Source organism: Denticeps clupeoides, chromosome 4 (assembly GCF_900700375.1).
Source record: "Denticeps clupeoides chromosome 4, fDenClu1.1, whole genome shotgun sequence".
Lineage (NCBI taxonomy): Eukaryota > Metazoa > Chordata > Actinopteri > Clupeiformes > Denticipitidae > Denticeps > Denticeps clupeoides.
Genome location: NC_041710.1, coordinates 28,673,724 through 28,691,471, shown reverse-complemented (window position 1 = coordinate 28,691,471; position 17,748 = coordinate 28,673,724). Strand labels below are relative to the sequence as shown.

General features: G+C 43.5%; 1 protein-coding gene across 3 annotated transcripts; it reads left to right on the top strand.

Annotated features, from left to right (window-relative positions):
• Positions 1-1,999: 1,999 nt before the first annotated feature.
• Positions 2,000-15,826, top strand: LOC114788939 (glycine receptor subunit beta-like). 3 transcript variants are annotated; one of them, XR_003749593.1, is made up of 12 exons: positions 2,000-2,430; positions 2,524-2,712; positions 3,239-3,361; positions 4,745-4,851; positions 5,173-5,240; positions 5,325-5,551; positions 6,134-6,216; positions 6,331-6,471; positions 9,305-9,457; positions 9,559-9,626; positions 10,586-10,734; positions 12,157-12,293. XR_003749593.1 is itself a non-coding variant. In XM_028977901.1 (12 exons), the coding sequence occupies exons 3-12, from the start codon at positions 3,246-3,248 to the stop codon at positions 14,731-14,733; spliced, it is 1,491 nt and encodes a 496-aa protein (XP_028833734.1). In that variant the 5' UTR covers positions 2,000-2,430; positions 2,524-2,712; positions 3,239-3,245; the 3' UTR covers positions 14,734-15,826. The 3 variants fall into 3 exon arrangements, 2 of the variants coding, with proteins under 2 accessions (XP_028833734.1, XP_028833735.1); XM_028977901.1 differs by lacking the exon at positions 9,559-9,626 and adding an exon at positions 14,437-15,826 and having other exon boundaries at positions 12,157-12,306; XM_028977902.1 differs by lacking the exon at positions 9,559-9,626 and adding an exon at positions 14,437-15,826 and having other exon boundaries at positions 3,209-3,361; positions 12,157-12,306.
• The last annotated feature ends 1,922 nt before the right edge of the window (positions 15,827-17,748 follow it).

Here is a 17,748-nt window from a genome sequence, read left to right as displayed (position 1 = left end):
GAATAGACATCCTCAACAGCACAAACTCTGCCAACTCTTCCATCAACTGCAGCCATTTTCCCCAGAGTATCTCTTCAGTGTCAAATAGTTCCGGAAGATCTCTTTCCTCAGCACAGAAAAACATTTCTCCTGGGTTTCTAGTTCCCAAAGGGTTAAAAAAAAAAAAAACTTCCTCGGGGGAGAACGTAAATAGGGCCCTCATTAATATAAAGCTGCTTTGTCCACCTGCCATTTCCAGGAAACCCTGACAGAAGCCCTTCCCTCCACCTGATCCAGATTACCTTCAACAATGCTTCAGCTTCGCATTTTACATGAGTGTCCAGAACAAACATCCTCAGGTCTGATTATGTAACTGCAAACTCAGTCCCTGGCGTCTGTCCTCAGATGCTCTGCTTGTACAAGCACATATGACCAAACGTGCTCGGCTGGGGATTAAAATCTCTCATAAAGGGGACATGATTTCATTTCAGCCCAAGCTGATCTGGGAACTGCACTGCGCATCCTGTCCATTTTGAGTGGGGCAGTAAATGACTGGTAAGGAGGCGGACCCGTAATCAGAATCGAGATGCCGCTGAGCAAGGTACCGTCCCCACACACTGCTCACCGGGCGCCTTTCATGGCTGCTCCTGAAGGCCTGCTCACCGAGGTCACATTTCGTTGTGTGCACCGTGTCCGTCACCTCACTTTTTAAATTTTTTTTATACCAAACCCTGTATCTGTAGATGGCCGTTGACATCTGTTCCTGGTGTGGTAAACTGTGGTCTGATAATAACTAGACAATCACTCTGACCATGGCATGCATGGTCGAAAAGCTGCATCTGTCATTTTATTAGTCCAACCATTAGGAACAGTCTCCTTACCCTTTGCATTCCCTTTATCTTACATGCATGGTCAAATTGATTACATATCTGTTCAAGGTAGATGCTGAGCAAAATAACAATTTATCTTTTTTTACAGACACCTGTCTGGTGATTGTGTATATGTTTGATTAGCCATCATGTTCATTTTCATTTTTGTAAAATAGGGCGTCTATGGTTTATGTACTAAAATCAATATCAGGCTAGTATGATTCATCTTCTGTCACATATTTGTGGCTGGTAGCTTCGCGCAGGCTTGTGGTCACTGTGCTAATTGGATCAGTCATTAGTGTCATTATTTAGCCGTTAATTGTGTGGGGGAGCAGCATTGTTAAACTTTCTCCTCTTTCTCTCCTCTGCAGCATGCTGGCATCCTGCCATGGACCTGGTCGGCTCAGACACACACACACACACACACACATGCATACACACACAGTGAAAAATAACCTGACAGTGTCGTTCTCGTAAAGAATTATACACACTCCTGCTTATTCACAGACATTGATACAATAAAAACCAGGGTTTGCCAAAATATTGATGATGGCTGAAAACTGAATACTTTGCTGACAGTAAAGTACATAAAAGTCATGTATTCAAAATGTGTTTCGAATACATATGAAATCTTTATATTTCAGGAATATTATGTATTGTTGACTGTCATCCCCATCCTCACTGAGCAATTAAATTTGACAAAAGAGTCACAGTCAAAATATCATCATCATCAGAAATAAAATGTCAGCATCTATATAAACGTTCTATTCTCTTGTTTTTTGTTTTTTTTACATAACTGCATTCAGAGTCCAGCATTGTAAAATGTTACATGGACTTAATACAGATACCTGGTGCACAAAGCACACAGAATCGCAGAACCCTGAATTTTTAGATACTAATTAAAATGGTAGATGCCCAATATTTACCCCATGGCTATGACCTTTCACCCACACACCCAAAATTAAATGGGTGTCCCCCCCCCATCTCTGTAAAACAGCCTATCTAGTCAGTCTGACAATGACATACAACAACACACTGGGCAGAAATGACATTAACACCCCACCCTTCCTCGCGCACAGGAACAAGGCCAGGATTGTAGGGCGCAGCGGGGTCACGTGGGCACGTTCAGCCCCGTCGTGATTCAGCTCCGGGGCTCTAATGCCTCCTGTCAGGCGGGACGGAAGGAGCGCGGCGGGTCGCAGTGGCAAAACTTTTATTTTCCGGCCTTTGCGCAGCAATTACAACGATCGAATCCGATTTTATTATTTTTATTACACTGCATGCAATGTTTTTTGGGGGGATTTTTCGACACGAATAAAAATCAGACTGGACCCCTCAGACCCTTCAGACCCTGCCGTGGTGTGCTTATTAGCCGAACTATTAACGGTAGTCATCGTCGGTCGATCGGCGGAAAAACTCGGTCCCGGGACGTTCCGCTGTTCCTGTGCTGGCGCTCTAGGGCGCCAGGTTCGATCTTTTCACGTATTTCTACTGGACCCGAATCAACCCCTTGGAAGCGTATTAGGACACTGGGAAGTCCTTCCTTATACCTTTTTTCTTACATAAAAAGAGGTGGTTCAATGTAAGTAAAAAAAATATCATAAAGTATTTTTGATATGGTGCCAGTTAATGACTGTTTTTTGTATGAGAAATCCACCGCTTATACATGTTCTAGATGTTGTTAAGCCCTCCCAGGACTCGGGACTGAAAAGTTGGTCGCGGTCTGGCAACCCTGGCGCTGCTGCGCATGCAGCCGGGACAGGTGCCTGGACGCAGGATCCGTCTTCAGGGCACAATGTGCGTGCGTCGTCGCGGGGCGTGAGCCGCGGTCCCCGACGTCCTCTCCTGCGGTGGTCAGCGTGAGGTAAGCGCCTCTGGTCGTCCTTCGGCGCACGTTTTGGACGCCGCGGCTCGGATCCTCAAGGGCGAGCGCGGCTTTTACGCGTACGTCCTAATCCTGCGTCTTTAACTCGCAAGTTTATTGAGTGAGACGGCGTGAGCGTTCGGGATGCGTGGGCTTCGCGCAGTGACGATGAGGAGGATGACGGTGATGCGTGTCTCTGTGCTCGCCAGCCTCACTGCGGATCCCGTCCCGAGTTTTGGGGACCGGCCCGCCGCGGCCCGAGCGTTAATTGATTTATTGATTAAATAAATGCGCGCGCCAGGCAGACTGAAGTTTGATGTGCGGAGGAGGCTGAGCTGGGAATTGCCCCGGTAGAGGACAGCAGCCTTTTCAACTCTGCAGAGATTATGCAGCAGTAGTGAGTGAGTGTGTGTGTGTGTGTGTGTGTGTAGGGAGGCTGTTCATATGTAATGTAATACTATTGAATGTAAATTTGCTACTTGTACTGTTTCTCTAGATTGAGTTTCTGTGGTGTGTGTGTCCTAAGAACCATAATGGCGTGGGGTGGGCTTGCGCTGTTGCTGGTGCTGCTGCTGTGTTCGGTGGATGGATCTGCCAAAGAGAAATCCACCAAGAAGGGCAAGAAGGGCAAACAGGTCATCTGCCCATCGTGAGTCCACATTGACACTCAAGCTACTCTCAAATTGTGACACACACACATATTTAATCAAGCCTATGAGCCTGTTTTGCACAGTCCTGTTCCATTATACCTCTGACACAGACACACACACACTGAAAGGTCCATGAGTCCATTCTACACATCATCGTACCATTACCTAAGGAACACACTCACACACACTTCAGCAGCTTTGTCCCTGTGCTCTTAATGGCTCTGTGTTGAGCGTGGATGGATGAGATTAATGCCACTGCAGTAACTGTGAAATGGCTGTAGATCGGAGGGTTCCGGTAATACATGAAGTAAACTTCCATTAAAATATGTTATTCTATGCAAGGCTCTGTGAGAGTCTAGTATATACTGTACTGTGCAAAAGTATTTTGCACCAATGCAAACGAATGAAAAGCAATTTTGTTAAAGTAAAAATAATTTCCTTTTTTTTCATGAAACAATGCAAAATTCTTTTCCGTCTGTAGACTTTTGCATGTAGGAGATCATTGCTGACACAGCTGGGAGAGACCAACCCTCAGTTCTGTCTAGATAGCAACGTGAAATTAATGCCAATTTTACCTTTTAATAATTGTCATTTGTTAGACACTCACCTGTGAACCAGAAGTCACAGGTTCAAACCCCACTTGCTACGATTGTGTCCCCAGGTAAGATACTTCAGGGCAGAGTGTCCCTGTAAAAACTGATTTTAAGTCGTTCTGGCGTCTGATAAATGCTTTAAATGTAAAATGTGAAGTGAATACTGTTGGGAATGCTGAAAAGCCTTTAATTAGTTCAGATTAGTTGAAAATCTCTTACTGTGTGTGTGTGTGTGTGTGTGTGTTTATTTATTTATTTTAGCATACAGTACATATACACACGTCCATACAGAAATATCTCCACAGATATTTGTATTTATTTATCTATGCTAAAAAGAGCTCTGCCTAAACAGTGAGCTCAGTGGCGTTGCCCAAAGGTAATAATAATCAGTGAATCAGTAATAATAATCAGTTCACATCTCCTGAGAGTCAGGGGATGAGGTGACGTGGTCACTCTGGCATTTGTGTTAGCCCGAAGAGGCCGTTCCAGTGTGGTTGGTGTTCGCAATGACTGTCCTTGAACGTGGCATTTGACTCATCGGTTAGAATGGTGAGCTGCAGGCCAAAGATTTGTTAATTTTACCCCCCCACACACACACATATTCACACACATTCACTCAGAGCTCACTGAATTACTGTATTCCCATGCAAACTGTTTTACACAATACATATTTCATAAGTCTCTGTTTGCTTTTAACGTCATACTTGCTTCAAGGGTATTGTCATGCATAATAGAGACTGAGGTGTGGTTTGTGTTCATTTTTGTTTCTCATTATGTCTAATTTACTAGACAACTTTCGGCAGAAGACCTGGCTCGAGTTCCCGCCAATTCAACCAGCAACATCCTTAACAGACTGCTGGTCACATACGATCCCCGCATACGTCCAAACTTTAAAGGTTTGTCCATGCCGTGTGCTCCGTGTGTGGCTGTAATATCTGAGCATGTTACAAGGGATGAAAACAAAAATTGGCATAATAATCAAAAATAACAATAATCTGCTGTAAATTACAAATTCAGACATTCACAGAACAGAAATGTATCTATAGCTGAATTTTACGAGTGTTTTGAGATTGAACTGTGAATTTAAATATTTTTCTTTTTTAATACCGTGTATTATTATAGCAGATGTGGAGGAAAGCGTTTCATGACTACATGACTTATCAGCATGTGGAAAAAAAGAGCACATCTACCTGCATTAATAACGCTGAATGTTGTAGGCATTCCTGTGGAAGATAAAGTAAACATCTTCATAAACAGCTTTGGATCAATTCAAGAGACTACCATGGTAAAAACTCAATTGGATCTTAATTATGCAGCTCCCTGTTATTGGCACATATCTATGTTAAAATTGAGCTCTCTGTCCCTCCAGGACTATCGGATCAACATCTTCCTGCGGCAGCGATGGAACGACCCCAGGCTACGCCTGCCCACTGACTTCAAGTCTGATGCCTTGACCGTCGACCCAAAGATGTTCCAGTGCTTGTGGAAGCCGGACCTGTTCTTCGCCAATGAGAAAAATGCTAATTTCCATGATGTAACGCAGGAGAACATTCTGCTGTTCATATTCCGCAATGGAGATGTCCTCATTAGCATGAGGTGGTCATCCTTCATTATCTTTTATTGCATTATATAGATAGACTAACTAGAAATGCATTTATACATTAACATACAGATACACACATGCACGGCCTATACTGAATACTGCCTGTCTTCAGAGCGATTTTAAAAATGTGTGGGCCTCTGTGGCGTGTGCTTTTAACTGAAGGCAAATGACAAAGCGGGCTTTACTATTTGTGTTGCTGAAGTGGAGAGAACATGTTCTAAATCTTTATCTGCCATGTGTGCAGGGCCTAAGGGGGGACCTCTCTCTCTTTCACACGTTCTCTATCTAGCTCTATCTGTCTGTCTCACTGTCATCTGCTACTGAACCTCCACATGCGAGGGGAGTCTAATGAAGCCTGCACTGCTTTTGGATACATTCTCCCACTCACTCGATCGCTCTCTTTCGCACTCTCTCTCTGTCTGTCAGACACACACATTCACTCAGTCTCAAAGACCCTTCTAGAAAACTAAATTTAAACACATGACCATACCACTGTGGACTGTACATACACAGCTTGCCCTACACTGCATATGTTCATTAGTCTTTGTGGTATGTGCGTGTGTGTGTTTCTGCAGGTTGACGGTGACCCTGTCCTGCCCACTGGACCTCACCCTGTTTCCCATGGACACACAGCTCTGCAAGATACAGCTGGAGAGCTGTAAGTGCACATGCACACAAACTCTGACAATATACCACTGTACAGTGAATGCCAGTGAATGTTGACTTGTATTGCCTGTGTTTGTGTGTGTGTGTTTGTGTTTGTGTGTCACAGATGGGTACACCACTAAGGACCTGGTGTTCATGTGGCAGTCAGGTGACCCTGTGCAGATGGATGAGATCGCTCTGCCTCAGTTTGATGTCAAGCAGGAGGACATTGAGTACGGCAACTGCACCAAGTTCTATCCAGGCACAGGTGAACACATGCACACATTCAGAAGAATTAAGTAATAATACCATATTACATATTTCAACTTTTTAGCTCTAGCTAATGTGCTATTATTATAATATATTACATAAATAATATATTGTATATATTATTATTATTATTTTTATAACATGTAGGGTATGTACATGTTTATGCATGTGTGTGTGTGTGAGAGAGAGAGAGAGAGAGAGAGATAACACACGTGACTCATGTACTATATAAATAACCTGCAACTAAACTCATAAATCATGCCAAGTTAACAAAGAGGAGCACAGTGGTGTGGGCTCTGCTGTGTGTGCCAGAAAACACCCTCTCTCTTTCTCAGACACACACACACACACACACACACACAAAAAAGACACTCACAGAAAGGAAATGATCTGCAACCAAAATCATTAAGAAACATACAGTTTTTTACATTTCCATATTGAGAAACACTAATGTGTTTGACGCTCTTATTCTCATGCACCATCGCTACTGTACACAGAGGAGACATGTAAAGTGGTGGTATAAGCTCTGTTGGTGATGAGAGGAGAGGCAGAGTTGCAGAACAGTCCAGACTCAACATGCAGCTGTGTGTGTATGTGTGTGGTGTGTATTTATATCTGCCTGTACACAACAGCAGGCCATTTTGCCTGAAGCACACACCCATAAACATTAATGTGCTTCCTCTGTGAGTGCAAATGAAAAACTGCACTCAATTCAAAAGGCTGAGTGTTAACACTTTCTGTGTCAGCTGGGTGTGTCTAGCAGACAGATAGACAGATAGACAGATAGACAGATAGACAGATAGATAGATAGATAGATAGATAGATAGATAGATAGATAGATAGATAGATAGATAGATAGATAGATCGATCACACAGCACCCCATATTGACAGAAAAACACCAAATTGTTGAAATTTTTGCAGATGTATTAACAAAGAAAAACTGAAATATCACATGACCCTAAGTCTTTTTGGGAAAGATGCAAATTTTTCACATCTGGATTTGGGGATGTTCTGCTATTCCTCCTTGCAGATCCTCTCCAGTTCTGGCAGGTTGGATTGTAAACGTTGGTGGACTTTTTTTAGGTCTCTCCAGAAATGCTCAATTGGGTTTAAGTCAGGGCTCTGGCTGGGCCATTCAAGAACAGTCATTGAATTGTTATGAAGCCACTTCTTCGCAATTTTAGCTGTGTGCTTAGGGTCATTGTCTTGTTGGAAGGTAAACCTTTGGCTCAGTCTGAGGTTCTGAGCACTTTGGAGCAGGTTTTTTATCCAGGATATCCCTGTACTTGGCCGCATTCATCTTTCCCTCGGTTGCATCCAGTCGTCCTGTCCCTGCAGCTGCACAACACCCCACAGCATGATGCTGCCACCACCATGCTTCACTGTTGGGACTGTATTGGATAGGTTATGAGCAGTTTTCTCCACATGATGAGTGGTTTTCTCCACACATACCGCTTAGAATTAAGGCCGTTTCTCATCATCTTGGAGTCCTTCAGGTGTTTATTTTTTAGCAAACTCCATGTGGGCTTTCATGTGTCTTGCACTGAGGAGAGGGTTCTGTCAGGCCACTCTGCCATAAAACCCTGACTTGTGGAGGGCTGCAGTGATGGTTGACTTTCTACAACTTTCTCCCACCTCCCGACTGCATGTCTGGAGCTCAGCCACAATGATGGGTTCTTCTCTACCTCTCTCACCAAGGACCTTCTCCCCCGGAAGATCAGTTTGGCCGGATGGCAAGCTCTAGGAAGGGTTCTGGTCATCCCAAACATCTTCCATTTAAGGATTACATAGGCCACTGAGCTGTTAGGAGACTTAAATGCAGTAGAATGTATTTATTTTATTTTTTTATAACCTTGACCAGATCTTGCCACAATTCTACTCTTCAGGCAGATCCTTTGACTTCATGATTGTCATTTGCTTATATAGGTCTTATATAGAGAGGGGTGTGGCTTTCCTAATCAAGTCCAATCAGCATAATCAATCACAGCTGGACTCAAATGAAGGTGTAGAACCATCTCAAGGACGATTAGAAGAAATGGACAGCTCCTCAGTTAAATATGTGTCACAGCAAAGGGTCTGAATACTACGACCATGTGATATTTCAGTTTTTCTTTGTTAATAAATCTGCAATATATAAACAATTCTGTTTTTTTCTGTCAGTATTGTGTGCTGTGATAAAACAATGAGAAAAAAAACTTAAACTTAAATGATATAAGCAAATTGCTGCAATATAACAAAGATTGAATAATGAATACTGAATACTTTCCGTTCCTACTGTTTAGATAGACAGATAGACTAATAGATAGGTAAAAATGGCCACATTTTGTCAAAAGGGTCTGAGCATTCCTCTCACAGAATGATCTCCTTGACCCAAATCAGTTGGGCTTTTAGAGCGGTCACTCTATTGTAACAGCTATGCTGTCTGTGACAGACGCCCTAAAGGCAACTAGTGCTGCAGAACAGTCCTTGCTTCTTATGTTACAGGAACTAACAGCTTTTGAAATGGTGAACCTTGTTCTGCAGTCCAGTCTCTGATATGCTCATCTTACGTACAGAGTAGCCATGGTTTAAATACGACCTCATTGGGCATGATTCTAATGAATCACGTTATCAAGTTACCATTCAGATCCCATTTCCACAGGAGTGGCTTCTGTCATTGGCCAATAGATGAGATTTGTGGTACATGGATTAGCAGATACTCTTTCTGTATTGACAATTGGCTTGTCGATTTTCAAAAGCACCTTCTCTTGTTCCTCACCTGTAATTTGCTTTGAATGAAAGCTGTGAAATTAATCAGCCTTTTGTCATTAGCCCTGTGTTCCTTCTGCAGGCTACTACACGTGTGTGGAAGTGATTTTCACTCTGCGCAGGCAGGTGGGCTTCTACATGATGGGCGTGTACGCCCCCACACTGCTCATCGTGGTCCTCTCTTGGCTCTCTTTCTGGATCAACCCAGATGCCAGTGCCGCCCGTGTGCCCTTAGGTCAGTCAGCCTGACAGTCAACTAACCAGTCACGCTCCCAGCCCACAAGCCCCGCCTCCAGACTACTCTGCTTGTCTCATCTATCCTTCCATCTCTCATAGGCTCCTCCCTTTCTCTCCTTCCACTCATCCGTTCATCTGCCCATCCCGAGGCTCCATTCCTTGCTGAGGTCAGCTTTTCCTTCATTTTATTCCTGTCATGTGTGCAATGCTGTGATTTTTCATGGAAGAGTCATTTCAGGTTTTCAGGAATTGCAAAAATTACAAAACTGCAACAAAAACTTTTTTTTAATATACTGGTCATAAGGATGAGCCTAAAGCCAGATTATTATAAAAAATCTCAGGTTAGAAGCTCCTCATACATAGCCACTCACACATTCCTATTGTCATGGAGGCGGCGTGTACATGATACTATTCCATAACTTCATGGAGACTGTAATGATCCTCTCCAGCATCAGCATGCAGGCCCCGCCCCTTCCTGATTCTCTGCACCCGGTCTCCCTCCTATATAGGAATACCTGCACCGGTGCTCCGGGTCCGGTATTGCAATGTGAGTGAGAGCGAGAGCGAGATGTATGGTGCAGGGTCAGTGGGCTGGCCTGGCCGCGGTCTGCCCTGTGAATTCCTGCTGTGTCCATAGGGCAGACCCGTAGCGATCCACACCAGCGGTTTTAATGAGTTCTGGTCTGAGTTTGGATAACTCAGGGGTTTGGTGTTTTTTTGTGTTTTTCCAATGTGGTGTGTTCCCCCGTCTGAGTGTGAACCTTCCTTTCCCCGTCTCCACTTCCATTTGCCCCTCTGGGCAGAACCCTAGATTTTTTTTTTTTGTCCTTTATTACAATAAACTGTTTTTTTATTAAAGCACTGTTGTGAAGCACTATTGTTGCTTCAATAGGACTAAATCTGCTGAAATCCAATGGTAATCCATCCTATTATCTGAATTACTTGTCATGATAGGTGAGAACACTTTTTGTTTTTTTCTCTAAATGGATAGAGTAATAATGTTATTGTTTTATGTATATTTTAGTTCTATGCAACTCCCTATTCATGGAACACAGCTAGTTTTAAAGAATTGTATTGCATGGTGAACTGGTTTTCTCTCTCACCTCATTTCTTTCCACCTCCGCAGGTATACTGTCCGTCCTCTCCCTCTCCTCCGAGTGCACATCTTTAGCTTCTGAGCTTCCAAAGGTGTCTTACGTCAAGGCAATTGATATTTGGATGATCGCATGTCTCTTGTATGGCTTCGCCTCTCTGGTGGAATATGCCGTGGTACAGGTGTGTGTGTGTGTGTTAAGACTGGTGGGATTTAAAGTGGTGTGCTTATTTGTATTCATTTTGAGTATTTGTGAAATATTTTTAGTGTGTAAATATTGTTAATTGAAATCCATTAACAATTGGTGAAATCTTGCTTTAATATACATTCAGAAATTCTAACACTAATGTATTCTGAAAAAGATCACAGTAGTGTAACAGCTGACTTATGAAAAGTTTATTTTTCACATTCAATTCAGATTTTTTCTAACCATGGTCATTGTCAGAAATTGGGGCAGTGGTAGCCTGGCAGGTAAGGAAGAGAACTCATACTTGCGGGTTCAAACTCTGAACCGCCAAGATGCCACTGATGTACCCTTGACCAAGGTACCGTCCCCACACACTGCTCCCCGGGCGCCTTTATTTTAGCAAATAAACATTAACCTTAAAAGCAACATCAGCAGAAAAGGGAATTGGCCGCGGAATGTTGTCAGTTTTGTATATACACTCAAAAAAAAAGGAAACACAAAAACAAGACATCCTAGGTTAATGAATTAATCAAATATTCTTTACATAGTTGAACAACGAAATCACACAAAAATTATCAATGGAAATCTAATTTACCAACCCATGGAGGTATGGATTTGAGGAAAAAAAAAATCCACTTTGATGAAATGTCCTCAAAATGAGGTTCAGTAGTGTGTGTGTGGCCTCCACGTGCCTGTATGACCTCCCTACAACACCTGGACATGGTCCTGATGATGTGGCAGATTGTCTCCTGAGGGATCTCCTGCCAGATCTGGACTAAAGCATCCATCAACTCCTGGAGCGAGACATCATGTCCCAGATCAATTGGATTCAGATCTGAGGAACAGGTGGACCAGTCCATAGCAACAATGCCTTTATCACACTCCAGCCACATGAGGTCTAGCATTGTCTTGAATTATTAGGAAACCCGAGATCATATGTCTCCTGGTATCACCTCCATGCTCTGAACATTACACTGACAGACACAGCAAACCTTCTTGTCACAGCTCACATTGTTGTGCATCCTGGATGAGCTGCACTACCTGAGCCACTTGTGTGGGTTCTAGACTCCGTCTCATGATACCACTAGAGTGAAAGTACCACCAGCATTCAAAAGTGACCAAAACATCAGCCAGAAAGAATAGGAACTGAGGAGTGGTCTGTGGTCACCACCTGCAGGACCACGCCTTTATTGGGGACATCTTGCTAATTGCCTATAATTTCCACCTGTTGTCTATGCCATTTGCACAACAGCATGTCAAATTGATTGTTAATTTGTGTTGCTTCCTAAATTGGATTTCACAGAAGTGGGATTGACTTGGAGTTACATTGTGTTCCCTTTATTTTTTTGAGCAGTGTATGTAGTCATTTATTTTATTTATTTGCGTTATACTGAATGAGTCTCACTTCTTTCTTTAGGTGATGCTGAACAGTCCAAAACAGATTGAGGCTGAGAAGGCAAAGATGGCACAGAAAGAAAAAGAGAAAGAGAAAGAGGGGAAGACTCCCTCCAAAACGAACACCGTCAATGGGACCGGCGGAACTCCTATTCACGTCAGTGCCCTGCAGGTGTGAATATGTCTGGCATTCAATTTTGACATTCAAGCCACAGACATCCATTTACATGTACATCACTTTTATTTTTACAGCATTTAATCAGACGCCCTTATCCAGAGCGACTTACAATCAGTAGTTACAGGGACAGTCTCCCTGGAGACACTCGGGGATAAGTGTCTTGCTCAGGGTCACAATGGTAGTTAGTGGGGTTTGAACCTGTGACTTTGTGGTCTTCTGGTTTATAGGCGAGTGTGTCACCCACTAAGCTACTACCATATAAACCACAATTTCAAGCAATGATTAATATAGCTTGTACTCTATTCATATTGCTTGTTAAACAGTAAACTAAAATGTACTTTCACTTTGCACAGATTCACAGATATATAACCCATTGTAATTTCATTAATGCGCCAGTCATGTTTGTTAATTGATCAGCATCAGTTGTCAGTGTCCAAGAAAGGCATTGTAATGCACAGCAGCACCCTGTATATATTTATGTCACCTGGTGCAATACGTTGTTAATCCTGTCTATTAAAATTCTGTCCCGCCCCCCTCTTCTACCAGCGCAAGGTCATCCGTCTCAAGCTTTTAATGTCATCAATAAATCACATTAAGAAGAACTGCTGTGAATCCATAGTGAATACCAACTTTTCTGTTCATAATGGCTTAATTAACGTGTGCTTTTGTGAGCACATTCCTGCGCTTAACACTCATTATTAATATTCAATGGCTGAAGGCTTTCAGATAAGTGTATTGATCAGTTTCATTAAACAAGCGAGTGAACGAGCGACGGTAAAAGCTGCTCTGGGGCTGGCACGTGGTCTGCCCTTGATCACACAGTTATAAATTTTCTTCCAACCATGCAATTATGGGAGCCTGATATGGGAGCCAGTTACGTGCCGGACGGGCTTTCAGGACCAGGGGTGTGTGTGTTTTAATTAGGCTCATGTATAGCTGAATTTTGATTGAATGGCTATAATTGATAGAAGATAGACTGAATGTGTGTGTGTGAGGGAAAGAGAGAGTTTGATGAAATGGCTGTAATTGCAGTGGGCCACTGCGAGCATGCGCCGTAAGACGGCAGCACAGGAGAAGCAGAGGCTTCTGGGGAATTGAGTTTTATCTGATCTGACAGCAGAACGAGCCAGAGAATTGGAGCACAAGACTGTACACACTAAGAGAGAAAGTGTGGGTGTGTGTGTGTGGGTGTATGTGAGCAACGGGCTGCCTGCGTGTGTGTGAGCAGTGTATGGTGAAACCTCGTCTGTTTTTATATGCAAATGTATAATTATCTTTCTTTGGGTTTTGTGTCCAGGGCTTTAGTTAGTATTGGTAAAGAAGCGAGTCAAGACTCACATTCGTTTGGGCAAAACCAGCGTGTGCTGCAGCCCTGAGAGACTGGATCTGTGCCCTCGTGCCATATGCTACAGCCAGAGGGGGAAGGCAGCGCAGTCAGAATCTTCCAATGGATGATCATGTCATGAGACGTAGTTTTGTGTGTGTGTGTGTGTGTGTGTGTGTATGAGTGGATTTTGAGTTCAAATTAGTGTTTTAAATAAGGCCAGTCTTCCTGTGTCTTCCGTACATTCTGGTTAATCCCTTTATTCAGTGTTCTGATGCACATTCACTCAATCAGCACCACATTCTCTCTGCTGACTGGGACCGGTGTTGATAGTGCATCCTTTATCTTTCATTGTATACACATATGGATGAAGAAATAATTTTATCATCCACTAAAGAATTAAAAAACAAAAGCTGTAAGGAGGAAGTTAGTAGCAGTGAAGTTACCCCACTTACTACTACAAGACACCTAAACCTGGGTGTCTCCAGAGGGACTGTCCCTGTAACTACTAATTATAAGGGCATCTGATAAATGCGGTAAATGTAATTTGAGTGACCAATTTGTTATTAATAGTTGGTGATGGGTATAATTATACACAGTCATGATGGTGGTGTCTGTTTCTAAATTATAAATGAAAAAGAAGGGTAATTTTTCATCGTATTTGCAACTTAACAAATGCATGCATTGAGTCCCATGACTCTCGCATGAATTGCAATTTCATGACAGTTCCAGGTTAATCGCGTTTTGCATGTTTTAACCTGGTCCTTTATTTTCCTTCCCCTCTCATTGTCACTCTGTAGGTGGTGGAAACCCGTTGTAAAAAGGTCTGCACCTCTAAATCAGATCTGCGCTCCAACGACTTCAGCATCGTTGGTTCCCTGCCGCGGGACTTTGAGCTCTCCAACTTTGACTGCTACGGGAAGCCCATCGAGGTCGCCAACGCCCTCGGCAAGGCGCAGAACAAGAACAACAAGAAACCTCCACCTCCGAAGCCCGTCATCCCATCTGCGGCCAAGCGCATTGACCTCTACGCCCGAGCCCTCTTCCCCTTCACCTTCCTGTTCTTCAACGTTATCTACTGGTCCGTCTACCTGTGACCAGAGCGTGTGTGTGTGTGTGTGTGTGTGTGTGTGTGTTTCAGATAAATCTGCTTTAGTTGTCATGTTCCTGATGCACTGCTGCGTTTATGGGGTCTCTGATTGAGTTGTATATGGAACATTGAGGTTTGTTTGGTTAATTCCTGCTTTCAAAGAATCGAGGCCCATTTGTCCCAACGCTTGTGTCCATATTGTGAAAATGCATATTCATGTTGACGATTCAGTAGCTGCGGCGAATGAATGCTGTAAATAAGTGGATTATACAAAATATTCCTATCATGGTATAAAACAAACATGCAATCACCAGTTTGAATATTATGTATTCAGTGAGATCTGCAACACCACAACGTTCCACAAGGAACATCCTGAAGATTAGTGAATGTAAATCGAGAAGAGCTTCAGTCACGTTCCACGTTGTGGGGAGGTGTCTCGAATGCCCCACCCCCTGTGGGGAGGTGTCTCGGAAGTTAAAGGACATTCCTGTCTTCCTGAAGTCTCCCATTTTACTGTAGAACACCCCCTTCTGTAGGAGAACTGAGCCTGATTAATAGCAGATTCCCGTGTGTGCCTGGGTCGCTGCTATATTTTCATTTTCAACGCACCCACCGTTTTGTGGGTAGTTTTGTAGCAATATAGTTGTCAGTGCCGTATACTAATGCTGAAACTATAACATTATGCAATGGAAAACTGGCCATTACTGTAAGATGAGTCACATATATTTCAAGATAATTCATTTTTGCCAGGACTATTCTTTAGAAATTGCAAAGGAGGGAGTGAGGTTCCGCAGAAGAAGAGTGCGCGTCGTCTTCTTATCCTTGTCTCTTCTCTGCATAAGAGTTCTTCATCCCTAGCTGCTGTTGTGTGTGCGTGAAGTTTTACATTTTCTTAGCATGACTTTTGACAAGGTGTGCGTGGGTGTTGCTAATTTTAATTGTTGCTAAGCTTTAAGGCTTATCTTCGGGATCAGAATATCAAAGTGTGTGCACACGTGAGTGTCTCAACCCTGTTATTAATCTGTATAAACACCTTGCACGTTAAAGACTGTAATCCGTGCATTAAATATGCATACATTTCTATGTTTGAATAAAAGGCTGAAAGAAGAAAAATACGAAAAGGGAGGAATGTGTGCTTCTCTGAGTGTGTGTTTCTGAGTGCAGCATGCGTGTAGAAATGACCACTGGTCATTTAGCCCAGTGGTGCAGCACTGACTTCAGAACAGTTATGTGGACCCCAGATTATCAAACTGCTGTTTGTCTTTTGGCTCGTGTTTTCATATGGTAAATCAAGTTGGTTATTCTTTTAATTTGATGTTCTTCAATTAATTGCAGTGTGACAGGATCGTTTTGGCAAAGGTCAAATAAGGTCGTATGGATTCATTGCGCTCACACGTCGTAACTGCACTCACGGGCAACAGTGAGGAGTAAAAAAAAAAACTGATGAAAAAATTCCTTTGAGAATCTTTCTCGATTTGAATCAGAGCTTCCCTTGTCACGTGACGAACTCGCATCAGCTTACATGTCAGGATAGATATTTGAACGCTATCGTCATATCTTGAACCCATTTTTATTGTGCCGCAGAGAAGCGCCGCCGCGGTCTCCTGCTGCCCCCTGCTGGACGTTTTCGGAACTCCGCTTTTACATTTACATTTGCTGCATTTTTCAGACGCCCCTATCCAGTTACAGGTACAGTCCACCTGGAGCAATTTAGGGTTAAGTGTCTTGCTCAGGGACACAATGGTAGTAAGTGGGATTTGAAGCTGGGTCTTCTGGTTCATAGGCGAGTGTGTTACCCACTAGGCTACTCCCACCCGCCACTCCCATGCTTCTGTCGTGCTACTGCTCTGCTCTGTAGTTGAAAGTGAAGTGATTGGCATTGTGATACGCAGCTCAGCACACGGTGCACACAACGAAATGTGTCCTCTGCCTTTAACCATCACCCTTGGTGAACAGTGGGCAGCCATGACAGGCGCCCGGGTAGCTTGGGACTCAAACCGGCAACCTTCTGAATACGGGGCCTGCTAGGCCAACCACAGTTGGTGTTAGATGTGGTGCAGTATGTATTGCTGGTTGAAACAAGACAAATCAAATCTGGTCAATCAGCAGCTTTTTAATCTCAATATAATGCTCTAAATGCGCTAAGAAGCATTAACATAAAGAAGAGAACACATTGTGTGTGTGAAGGCTTATGCTTAAAATATAGAGAATTTAGTTAAAAACGTTGATTTCAGTAGAAACACTTTCACTTCATTCTTGGTTCGGTGCAGTTAAAGGCTTGCAGGCGACTCATTCGATGGTGCTGCCTGCTCACACCCCACACTGACATGTAATCGATGACATATGCAAATATCATATGGCCGCCGCTTTCGCATTAAGCCAGCGTTCCTCGCGAAACACAAACAGCAGTCTTGTCACTGAAGACCCTGCCAAGCGTACTGCAAAATAAACAGTGGCCAATGCAATCAGGCAGATTTTTACACGTCGTGGCAGCGCATGAAATTCACACCTTTCCTTCTTATTTTTTAAAAAGGAAACGCAAGTGAATAGGTGGTGAGTCATCGTCGATGGTTTTAGCTCCGGACGATGCGGGCTTCAGTTTACATCCTCTCAGTTTGCCTCGGAGATCGTTTCCTTTCCAAGTGAAACACTTTTAGCAAGCCAACGAGCTCCAGTACAGAATTTATGCTGAACCGAACCTGAAGTAATGGCCCAAAACGACGCATAATCTCTCCGGTTTGACCTCGAGGGCTCCTCTCAGTTGGACGTGACTGGAACACCCACGGGCAACAAAGCCCAAGGGACCCTGAGCTGCCCGCCTTCAGCATGCAACCCAGGCAGAACCAGCACACCTGGAGTGGGACCCTTCCAGAGCATGCTGGAGGTGACGCCGACTATCCCCACAGCTCATTTTCCTCCCCCCAGAGGGTGCGCGCCACACATTGCACGGGCTGAAGGGCTTAATAAATGTGATTTTGTTTTTACATTTTCTTTCATTTTATGGAAGTTTATGCAGGAGCTA